Source organism: Podarcis melisellensis (assembly GCF_964234715.1).
Source record: "Podarcis melisellensis genome assembly, chromosome: 5".
NCBI classification, from domain to species: Eukaryota; Metazoa; Chordata; class Lepidosauria; order Squamata; family Lacertidae; genus Podarcis; species Podarcis melisellensis.
In genome coordinates this window covers 11,304,180-11,316,824 of record NC_138537.1, presented here as the reverse complement: position 1 = coordinate 11,316,824, position 12,645 = coordinate 11,304,180, and the positions used below count along the sequence as shown (strand labels likewise).

Below are 12,645 nucleotides of genomic sequence, written 5' to 3'. Positions count from 1 at the left end.
AGGGTCCAGCTTTGAGAACTGCCATTCAGTCACAGAACACATTTTGCAATATACTCTCGTGAGAGTGCTCAGTGTGAGTGATTTAGGCCTTTGCAACCAATCTGCAAGCCATTCCCCTCTACAGCTGAAAACATTTCATCGGCAGATGTCTGTGGCACATTGCGGGTGCCGGTGATTTCTTCCCCCCCCCCCCCCACGACCAGGTCCGAGCAAACTGTTTAGGAAACATCAGCTGTGGAAACCTTACAAGCCTGTTCTCCCGTGAGACAGGCCCTGGCAGCAGAACTGTCAGTCCTTTTAGAGGGTTTATTGATTAAGTGTGAACTCCACATAAGAATGTATTGTTTTCAACCTCAGAAATATTTACCAAAAAATCAGGGATCATGATCTGCTGGACAAAAGGAAAACAGTCACCGCTCTCAAAGCAGGGGAGGACCGGGCCATACTGCTGGGACTGACTATGATGGTGTGTTCGATTATGATGTACTTCCTCCTGGGAATCACGCTGCTGAGGTCATACATGCAAAGGTAAATGCTTTTCCCCTCTCACACCCACAGCAAAATTGTTTTGAGCGGCAGGAGCAAGGCCGAGGGGTGAACAATTGGATAAGGAGCTAGTGGAACTACCTGGGTTTGTTACTAAGGGGTAATATGGGTTTGAGATGCTGTGGGGCATACCCTCCAACATTTATCCAATGAAAACAGGGACGTCCCATTCCATAATGATAATTTTACTATTTATACCCCACAAACCTTACTGGGTTGTCCCAGCCACTCTGGGCAGCTTCCAACATATATAAAAATATGATAAAACATTAAACATTAAAAAAAACTTCCCTATACAATCAAACCTCGGTTGCCAAACACCTCCGTTTTGGAACGTTTCAGCTCCCAAACGCTGAAAACCCCGAAGTAACTGCTCCGGTTTTTGAACGATTTGCAGAAGCTGAAATGCTTCCGAGCTGCGTTTTTCATTTTTTCTCCATTGACTTTGCAGCCAGCCCATTGATCCTCAGTTTTTGAACTTTTCAGAAGCCTAACAGTCTTCAAGAACAGATTAAGTTTGAAAACCAAGGTTCCATTGTACAGGATTGCCTTCAGACAGCTTGGGGATCGGATAACTGCATGCCCTACCAAACATTTCCCCAGTGAGAATAGGGACATCATACCATATCCTCCAGGGACGCGGATGGCGCTGTGGATTAAACCACAGAGCCTAGGGCTTGCTGACCAGAAGGTCAGTGGTTTGAATCCCCATGATGGGGTGAGCTCCCGTTGCTCGGTCCCAGCTCCTGCCCACCTAGCAGTACGAAAGCACATCAAAGTGCAAGTAGATAAATAGGTACTGCTACAGTGGGAAGGTAAACAACATTTCCGTGCACTGCTCTGGTTCGCCAGAAGTGGCTTAGTCATGCTGGCCACATGACCCGGAAAAACTGTCTGCGGACAAACGTCGGCTCCCTCCACCAGTAAAGTGAGATGAGGACCGCAACCCCAGAGTCGGCCATGACTGGACCTAATGGGCAGGGGTCCCTTTATCTTTTACCACACCCTCCAACATTTCTCCAGTTAAAACAGGGACGTTCTAAGGAAAAGCTGGACCTTCTGCCATTACATCAGAAATCGGGATGGCTTCTTTTAAATCAGGGATGTCCCTGGAAAATAGGGACACTTGGACAGTGAAATTGGCATGTTGTGAATTTCGGGCAAATGACCATGTGAAGGACCCTTGTAGAAGTGTGAGCTTTGTGGGTGCTGAAGCAGTCATACCATTCCTTCAACACTGTATGGATCATTTAATAATAATAATAATTATTATTATTATATTTATTTATTTATTTATTTATTTATTTATTTATTTATTTATTTATTTATTTATTTATACATACCCTGCCCATCTGGCTGGGCTTCCCCAGCCACTCTGGGCAGCTTCCAGCAAAATATTAAAATACAGTAATCCATCAAACATTAAAACCTTCCCTAAACAGGGCTGCCTTCAGATGTCTTCTAAAAGTCTGGTAGTTGTTTTTTCCTTTGACATCTGGTGGGAGGGTGTTCCACAGGGCGGGTGCCACTAGCAAGAAGGCCCTCTGCTTGGTTCCCTGTAACTTGGCTTCTCGCAGTGAGGGCCCTCAGTGCTAGACCTCAGTGTCCGGGCTGAACAATGGAGGTGGAGACGCTCCTTCAGGTTTACAGGACCGAGGCCGTTTAGGGCTTTAAAGGTCAGCACCAACACTTTGAATTGTGCACGGAAATGTACTGGGACTATTTCCACAATAGTCCTTCATTCAAACATTCTATGATTGCATTGCATTTATATATGCTTTTTCTGCCAAGGCGCCCAAGGTAGTTTACATTTTTAAAACATTAAAACAAATAAATATTATAAAATGTCAAGTTGGCCCAAAGGGGGACGAGTCCAGCTGGAGAAGGCCTCTCTCACTTTCTTCTTCCTTCCCATGGGGCAGATGGTGTCAGATGATGCCTATGAGCTTTAACCATTTGCTGTGATACAGAGTTGGGAAGGTTGCCACCAAATACTTGAACCAGTAAACAAGCAGGACACTTTATTTATTGATAGTGTACAACTAAACCTAGAAGAAAAATGGCTGCCATTCTGGGGTGCACTTTTCTTATCCGGTTACACTGTGTTCCCCCTATGCAAAACGAAGCATCACTTCAGTTCCTACTCTACTCTAGAGCAGGCCTGGCTCACTTAGGACCCATCTATTCATTTACAATATAAGGTTGTGTTTTCATTTTAAAAGTGGCACAGGACACCCCTCACAGCAATGGAGACATGGGCAGAGCTTGCTACCAGAACAGTACTCAGTTCCTAGCGGAGGGATTTAGCCTCATATATTTTATCTCCTTCCTTTGTCATTGTTTAGCCTTGGATTAAGCAGCACAGCAGAGAAATGAAAAGATCTGGCAGCCTTTCCCTCACAGTATGAGGTTTCGACTAATATCCTTATCGGCTAATCTATGTCCCACTGAAGTCCATAAAACGTTGAGCGTCTATCACCACAAAACACAGCCCTGGCCTAATTCAGCAGGGAGCGGCAGTAATAATCAGCGGCCTAGAGAAAACTATAAGCTTTCAAATGGAAGGAAAATGGAAGTTTAATTTGTAAAAAGGATCAAGCTATTTTACAGCACTTTGAGGGGTTATTTCTTCCTTCTGGTGTAAGACTAATGCCTTCCTCCTCACAAGTGGAAATCCTGCTGATCTATGTAATAATTTTGCTCAAAGTGAGACACTCACCACATATCCTAGCAATAATTTTGCTAGGGATGAGATCACTTGTGGGGGGTTTTCTGCTTCATCTTTCCTGTAGCCCTTCTGCTTGCATGCTCCCCATAGGCACCTTGTGTTATGGGGGTGCTGGACAAGATGGACAAGTGACCTGACCTGGAGAGGCTTTTCTTTGGTTCTTAAATTATTGGCGTTCTTTATCTTCAAAACAGACTTGGACCAGATAGAGGCTGGCTTCAGTTGGAAGACTGTCCCAGCCCTTCAGATGGAGGCATGTCCTAGGACATGTTGCCATCCCATTGAATTTATTTGACCCCTTTTTTTAAAGCCTAAAACAACCCCTAGATACACACACAAAACATTCTACCTCACTGGGATCTTGTCAGACTCCACTACTTTCCAGACCGTATGATGCTTTGATATTCATGGAAGGAGTCTGGAGTGCCATGTGGGTTAACAACATCACCAGTGATTGCAGAGGAGTAATTTGACCTTAGCTGTAATTGGCAGGGATGTCTAATTAAGGATCCCTGAAAAGAGGGTGGTTTTGGAATTTAAATACCACTGGCTTCCCAGCCAGGTTTCTCTCTAAAGGTTTCTGAGGCACAACAGTTTCTACAGATCATTGCTGAAATGATTTAAGAAACGGTACTCAAATTATGGGGAGAAGGGAGCAGGCAGCTGTCATTTGTAATATGGCCTACAGTTTTGGGCTACGTAAACCTGAGCACAGGGAGACTTGCATCAGCATTAGCAGGGCTGTCTTCGGCATATGCAGCGCCAGGGTGCAAATACTCATCTGCCACCTCAGCATCTCACTGGCTCGGTTGCCCCCAAACTCGCGGCGCAGAACACTTTATGAATTGAATCTGTTTGCATTGACAGTGGAAGCAAGGAAGCAAGTGATCAACTGGTGTGGACCAGGGACCTAATTTCTAGGCCATGGGTTGGCAAACGAAGGGCCACGGGCCGATCAGGCCCAGTTGCCTTCTGGGGCCCACTGCGGCTCTCCAGCCAACAAGCGGGCTCTTCGCCAGACTCAACTCTCAGGCTCTGGACTCTCGGCCTGGTGCCCCTGTGATCTCGGCGCCCGGGTGCGCTGCACCCCTAGCACCTATGGGTAAGACGGCCCTAAGCATTAGGAGGAATAGTTCATACCTTCCAACCAGGGTTTTTTTCCAGCCGGAACTAATCAGAACTCAGTTCCAGCACCTCTCAGGTGGGCGCCATTACCATTATAAGAGAACTAGGGAGGCGGTTATGGTGAGTTCTGGCAACTCTTTTTCTATAAAAATAGCACTGCCTCCGACATATCTCTGATTAAATAGGGATGTCCTGCCATACCCTCCAACATTTATCACATGAAAATAGGGACGTCCTAAGGAAAAGTGGGACGTTCTGGGATCAAATCAGAAACCGGGACAGCTTCTGTAAATCCGGGACTGTCCCAGGAAAATAGGGACACTTGGAGGGTTTGATCATTTTTAAAAGTCAAACCAGTTGAAGAGATAAATGATAGATATAGATGATAGATAGGTATAGATGATAGATATAGATAGATAGATGATAGATAGATAGATAGTGTTATGTACTGAGTTGAATAGGATCCAAACTGCAGCAGTCTGATTGGTCCTAGAACAATAGGCTCCAAAAGGCAGCAGTCTGATTGGTCCTAGAACAATAGGATTCAGAATGCAGCAGTCTGATTGGTCCTAGAACAATGCAGCAGTATGATTGGTTAGCAGGAACCACCCAATCATGCTCCAGATAGCAGTGAATCCACAACCTGATTGGCTTACAGTAGAATTCCAGAATTAGCCAATCATGTGCAGCCCATTGTGTAAATAATGTATATAAAGCAGATACTTTGAGGGGACATTCATTCATTCCTCCTCACCACTATGAGCTGAATAAAGAGCATGAAATCACTTTGCGACTTTGAGTATATTTCACTGGCGACGAGGATGGGATCCCGCTGAGCTGACTGCCACACACAGCACCGCAGCATCGCCACCTGCCGCACCGCTGCCTCGCACCGTGTATCCAGGCTTCAGCTCCGGGACCCAAGGAACTCAGAATGGCAACCGACAGCAGCTTCTCGCCGTTCAACCCAGCATCTGGAGACTGGGAAGCGTACGCCTCCCGTTTCACCTTCCTCCTAGAAGCCAAAGGGATCACCGATGAAGAAGACGCCAAGAAGAGGGCAATATTCTTCAGCGTCTGCGGAGAGGAGACGTTTGAAATCACCCGGGCTCTCCTTGCACCTGAAGACGTCGCTACTGTTCCATACAAAACAATAATGGAACAGCTGAAGGGGCACTTTTCGCCACAGCCCTCAGTGGTGGCTCGTCGAAATGCCTTCTACGCAAAGCGGCAAGCCCCTGGGGAAACCATAACTGGGTTTGTGACCTCTCTCCGCCAAGCTGCCCGGTTCTGCAACTTCTCAGAGCTGGAGAACATGCTTCGTGACCGCCTCGTCGGTGGCCTGAAGGATGAGAAGCTGCAACAACGCCTCTACGCTAAGAAGGACCTAACGTTCCAGGTCGCTCTGGAGGAGGCCCTGGCAACGGAAGCTGCTGAGAGGTCGACGCAAGAGGCACGGCCGAGCCAGCCGTCCCAACCGAGGGTCCACCACGAAGACCTCACCAACGACTCAAGATCCGACAGGGAGGAGGTGCACCGAGTACAGCAGCGCACTCAAGCAGCCCACATACCACAGCTGCCTCGACGAGAAGGAGGGAACTGCGCAAGCTGTGGAGAAAGTCACGAGAGGAGGACCTGCCGTTTCCGCAACGCAGAGTGCAGGCAGTGCAGAAAATTGGGACACATCGCCCGGGTGTGTCGGGCTCGGCCCACCCGACGCCAGGCATCAGATGGCCAATCCAAGAGCCCCAGGCCCAACGCACCAAGGCAACTCGACGGAGCTCACGGACTTCCAGGTATACCAGTTGCCCCACCCCAACGTAGAGAAAATTTATGTAGAGGTACAGATAGAGGGGGCCTCATGCCGCATGGAGCTTGACACGGGTTCAACTCTATCCATAATCTCGGCAAGGACCTTAAGGAAACTGTGTCCCACTGGGGGTCCCAAACTCAGGCCGGCCCCATTCACCCTCCGGGACTTCCAGAAACGTAAGGTCCCCACAATGGGGGTGGGGACCTTCAGGGTGCAATACCGAGGGCGGACGCGGCAACTGGACTTGCTTGTGGTCAAAGGCCCCTACATTAGCTTACTGGGATTGGCATGGTTTGGACCACTGGGGCTAGCCATCACCGGGGTGAACCACATGAGCTTACAAGTGGACGTGGATGCCATATGCATGGAATTTCTGGGGGTTTTCGATGGAAAATTGGGACAGTATACGGGCCCCCCCATTGCTCTACAGCTTGACCCCGCAGTACGACCGGTCAGGCTCAAGGCCCGCCGGGTCCCGTTCGCCCTGAAACCCCGTATTGACGAGGAATTGGACCGACTCGTGGAGCAAGGAGTGCTGGAGCCGGTGCCTAATGCCACCTGGGAAACCCCAATCGTCACACCCGTCAAGCCTAATGGTTCGGTCCGCATCTGCGCAGACTACAAATGAACCATAAACAAGGCCCTCACGGCCCATGCATACCCAGTGCCAGTGGTCAGCCATGTCCTTGCAACCCTGGCTGGGTCGAAAATTTTTGGCAAGCTGGACTTGGCCCCTTTCAGGGGAAAACATTCTTCATAGTGGTGGACTCCTACACCAAATGGCTGGAAGTCGCACTGGTACCGTCCACTTCTACGTCCGCAGCCATCCGGGTACTACGCAGGCTGTTTGCAACCCACGGGCTCCCTGACACTCTCGTCTCAGACAACGGGACTGCATTTACGTCAGGAGAATTTCAAACCTTCACAGTGCAGAACGCCATCCGCCACATCCGTTCGGCGCCATTCCACCCGGCCACCAATGGCCAAGCAGAACGCATGGTGCGGACCACCAAGGACACCCTTCGACGCATGACGCAAGGGGATTGGGAGTACCGCCTTGCCACATTCCTTCTAGCACAGCACAGCACCCCCAGCTCAACGACTGGCCGGAGCCCCGCTGAACTACTAATGGGTCGGCGCCTTGCAATCAGATTGGACCGCCTTCACCCCGATAGAGTTCAGGATGAGGTAGTGGTGGGGGAAGGCAGGAACCCCCGGATCTTCGAGGCCCAGGACCCAGTGTACGCAAAGAATTTTGGGGCAGGCCCTGCATGGGTACCTGCCACAGTCACCAGGGTCACTGGCCCCGTGTCGTACGAGGTGCTAACAGATGGGGGGCAATGCTGGCGCCGCCACTGCGACCAGATACGGCGACGATTCCCGGGAGAAAACCAGGAGGAGGAGGACAGGTCAGAGGAGTCCCAAGGGAACAGTGGGGCAGTGAGGCCCATAGAGCTGCAGGGGCAAGCAGGAGAGGCAGAATCAGTAAATACAGAGAGGACCCGTGAGGCCGAAAGGACACCGGAACCAGAACCACGACTGAGCGAGCCGGTTGCACCAGACCAAACAGCCCCATCACAGCCAGCATCCTTGGAACACGAGCCAGAACCTGAACCCCGGACCAGGGAACACCCCAGGCCGCAACGCACACGTAGGCCGCCGGCGTACCTTGAGGACTATGAATGCGACCTCCCGGGCAGGACTGGAACTTAGAGGGGAGGGGTGTTATGTACTGAGTTGAATAGGATCCAAACTGCAGCAGTCTGATTGGTCCTAGAACAATAGGCTCCAAAAGGCAGCAGTCTGATTGGTCCTAGAACAATAGGATTCAGAATGCAGCAGTCTGATTGGTCCTAGAACAATGCAGCAGTATGATTGGTTAGCAGGAACCACCCAATCATGCTCCAGATAGCAGTGAATCCACAACCTGATTGGCTTACAGTAGAATTCCAGAATTAGCCAATCATGTGCAGCCCATTGTGTAAATAATGTATATAAAGCAGATACTTTGAGGGGACATTCATTCATTCCTCCTCACCACTATGAGCTGAATAAAGAGCATGAAATCACTTTGCGTAGATAGATAGATGATAGATAGATAGATAGATAGATAGATAGATAGATAGATAGATAGATAGATAGATGATAGATAGATAGATGATAGATAGATGATGATAGATAGATAGATAGATAGATAGATAGATAGATAGATAGATAGATAGATAGATAGATGATGGATAGATAGATGACAGATAGATAGATAGATAGATGATAGATAGATAGATAGATAGATAGATAGATAGATAGATAGATGATAGATAGATAGATAGATAGATAGATAGATAGATAGATAGATATAGATAGGTATAGATGATAGATAGATGGATAGATGGATAGCTAGATATAGATAGATAGATAGATAGATAGATAGATAGATAGATAGATAGATAGATAGATAGATGATAGATAGATGATAGATAGATAGATAGATAGATAGATAGATAGATAGATGATAGATAGATAGATAGATAGATAGATAGATAGATAGATAGATAGATGATAGATAGATAGATAGATAGATAGATAGATAGATAGATGATAGATAGGTAGATAGATAGATAGATGATAGATAGATAGATAGATAGATAGATAGATAGATAGATAGATGATAGATAGATAGATGATAGATAGATAGATAGATAGATAGATAGATAGATAGATAGATAGATAGATGATAGATAGATAGATAGATAGATAGATAGATAGATAGATAGATGATAGATATAGATAGATAGATATAGATAGATGATAGATTGATAGATGATAGATAGATAGATGATAGATAGATAGATAGATAGATAGATAGATAGATAGATAGATAGATGATATAGATATAGATATAGATATAGATATAGATAGATGATAGACAGATGATAGATTAGATTGGTAGATGATAGACAGATATAGACAGATGATGATAGATAGATAGATAGATAGATAGATAGATAGATAGACAGACAGACAGATGATAGAGATGATAGATAGATAGATAGATAGATAGATAGATAGATAGATAGATAGATAGATAGATAGATAGATAGATAGACAGATGATAGAGATAGATAGATGATAGATAGATAGATAGATAGATAGATAGATAGATAGATAGATAGATAGATAGATAGATAGATAGATAGAGAGAGGAGAGACAGACAGACAGACAGACATCCTAAACACCTGTGAATGTTTAGCAGAAACCTGTCATAAGCAGACACACTTGAATGAAGCAGACAAAACCAAGAGGGGAAAATCTGGTAAAATTGTATTAAATAACATAAGAAGAGCCCACTGGATTAAGCCCATAATGGCCCATCTGGTCTAGCATCCTGTTCTCACAGTGGTCAACGAGATGCCTGTGGGAAACCTGCCATCAGGAATTGAGCACAAGAGCCCTTTCCCTCTGTGGTTTCCAGCAACTGGCATTCAGAAGCATAGCTGCCTCCAACTGGAAGCCATTGCTAACCTTCCTCTCCTCCAATAGTTTTTCCAATCCTCTTTTCAAGCCATCTAGGGAAGGAGAAAAACTTCATTTTGGTGGCTCTTTTCTCAGCCTTATTTACCTATCTAATTGCCATTTTGTGGTTCGCCTCAGGTTTTCCCAGACCACGTCCGGGAAACAGGCAACAAAATGTCATCAACAACTTTGACTCCCCCCCCCCCACCAAACAAAAACAAAAACTAAACAATTTTCTCCTGATTTTCACTTTGAGGAATATGGCAACCCTACTAAATGTCCTGGACTGGTCCTGAATGGATTACATTCAAAAACCGAGGTACCACTGTAATAGTTGCAATAGTAATAGACAGCATAAAAATAAAAATAAACATAATAACAGTCCCCACCCCTTTAACAGGCTATAGATTATTTAATGGCAAAAGTCATATATAATAGGTCAACACCAGTACTTTTAATTCAGCCCAGAAACTAATTGGCTGCCCGTGGTGTTACATGCTCAAACTATCTGGTTCTGGTGAGCAATCTGGCCATGGAATTTTGCAGTATTCCAACCTTTTAAAAAGCCTTTTCTCTGTCCAAATTCTCTTATTCCCTCTTTCCTGGCCAGTGTTTGGACAGCAGAAACACAGTGCACGCTCCTCAACATCTCCATCACAGAAACCTTCAACTGCTCGTTCAGCTGCGGTCCAGACTGCTTGAAAACCTCTCAGTACCCGTGCTTGCAAGTCTACGTCAACGTATCGTCTTCGGGGCAAAAGTGCTTGCTTTACCACACAGAAGAGACAATGAAAATTAATTCTGAGGTAAGAACAAATCCAATTGCCCGTCCATTTTCAGTGCAAATGGACTCGATATTTGCTAAGCAGGGAAGCTGGAGAACCTCTGGTCTTCCAGATGTTGTTGGACTGCAAGGCCCATTAATCCTGACCATTGACCATGCTGGCTTGAGGTGTTAGGAACTGGAGCCCTTCAACATCTGGAGGGCCACAGGACCCCCATCCCTGGTTTATATTGACTGACAACAGCTCTACAGGTTCCGGGCTGCAGTTTTTCCCAGCACCAGTGGCGTAGCGTGGGTTGTCAGCACCCGGGGCAAGGCAAGTAATTTGTACCCCCTAACCCGTGGATTTGCGCCCCCTAACCCTAACCCCCAGATGTTGCGCCCGGTGCGGCTGGCCCCCCTGCACCCCCCACGCTACACCACTGCCCAGCACTGCCAAGGGATGCCAAGATAAAGCCTGGGACCTCTGGCATACAGAACATGTGCTCTGACGCCAAGCTACAGCCCTATTTCCTTCCATACTAAAAAGAGAACAAGCTTTACAATGCAGAGAGTATATATTTGTGTGTAGAACGCTGCCTGCCGGACGGCAAGTACATCCGTACCAATGCCACATTACCTGCACATCACAGCGCCGTTCTGTAATGTGCATCTCTCTCTCTCTCTCCAGATGGCTGTTTTTCTGTCTTTGTGTAAAGGGGCACGGCAGGTCCTTCGACTCTGCGTGGATGATGTTCAGGCAAATGTATCTATTCATTATCTATACCCAGGCACTCAGAGATGCAGCGGTCCTTGTTACATAGAGATTTAATTGCCCAAGATAGGGTGAAATCAGATACCAGAGCCCAGATCCCCATAATTGCTGGCAGATGTATAATTGCAAACGCCAGGATAACAAACGTTGGGTTAACAGCCTGTTTTGTGATGTTCCACTGGCACAGCAGGAGGTCTGCCCCACAGCAAGCACACACGGAGGCGCCGCGATGCTTCAGGCCTTTCTAGGCAATTGTTTCGACCCGTTTTTCAATGAGAGTGCAGCTGCTCTTCAGTCATTGCAGCAGCTTCAGCATCTACAGCCAGTGCGTGAAGCTTCCTGAGTGCATTAGGCCAGTCACTGCCACTCCGCCTGCCTTACAGGATTGTTGTGAGAATAAAACAAGGGAGGAGGAAGAACCAGTGCTTTCCTTCAGCCAAAGCGCACCAGAGTGCAGTTCTGGCACCTCTCAGGTGGGCACCATTGAGGACTGGTGGTGCGCCCCCCCCCCCCCCGTTTCTTTCCTTTACATTCTTCTGAAAAACCCAAAACGAACATTTCATGTCAAAATGGAAGCCAGCCAGCGTGTGCAAGTCTACACTTTTTTTTAGATCTATGACTCCACCTAGATCCTAGCTGCTCCTAGCTGTGATTGGTCAAGCTACAGGCTGTGTGTGTGTGTGTGTGTGTGTGTGTGTGTGTGTGTGTGATGGGATATATAGATGTTGATATTATTAAATTTTCAAAATATTCGTTTAAACCACCATTGATTAAAATATCAGTGACTTCCCTTCTTCTCTTTCCATGGTTCATTTTGCATACCATACATCCCTGCATATTTTACATGAACTAAACCACTCAGGAATCCATTGTTACATCCATCAAAACTTATTTACACTGTTGAATTTATCTTAATGCTACCAGCATTTTTAAATGAACACAATTTTCACTCATATATTCAGTAAACATTTTCCAGTCTTCTTTAAATGTACATTCTTCTTGTTCTCTTATTCTGCATGTTAAATCTGCAAGCTGCACATATTATTGTCATTCTTCTTCAGTTGGGACCTCACTCGTTTTCCATTTTGGGCTAACAAAACACAGGCTGCCGTAGTAGCATACATAAATAGTCTTTTTTGACACCTGGGAATTTCCCTCTGAATTATCCCCAACAAAAAGGACTCTGGTTTTATTTTGTTTCTCGAAAGGTACTTTTAAACATTTTTTTCAATTCATTATATATCATTTCCCAATACCCTTTTACAAGTCCACCACATATGATAAAACCCTCAACCTCATTACATCTCCAGCACTTATCTGATTTGGACTTATACATTTTAGCAAGTCTGTTTGGAATTAAATACCATCTATAAATCATTTT

The 12,645-nt window shown here is 46.2% G+C and overlaps 1 protein-coding gene across 8 annotated transcripts in view; it reads left to right on the top strand.

Moving 5' to 3' along the window:
• Positions 1-12,645, top strand: part of KCNMB2 (potassium calcium-activated channel subfamily M regulatory beta subunit 2) — a 318,635-nt gene that overhangs the window by 294,701 nt on the left and 11,289 nt on the right. For 6 of the 8 annotated variants that reach the window (XM_081911380.1, XM_081911382.1, XM_081911377.1 and 3 more), the window contains exons 3-4: positions 358-528; positions 10,337-10,532. In XM_081911380.1, the coding sequence (XP_081767506.1) occupies positions 358-528; positions 10,337-10,532 (367 nt within the window). The remainder of the gene's footprint in view (positions 1-357; positions 529-10,336; positions 10,533-12,645) is intronic. The other 2 variants (XM_081911379.1, XM_081911384.1) reach the window with 1 other exon arrangement.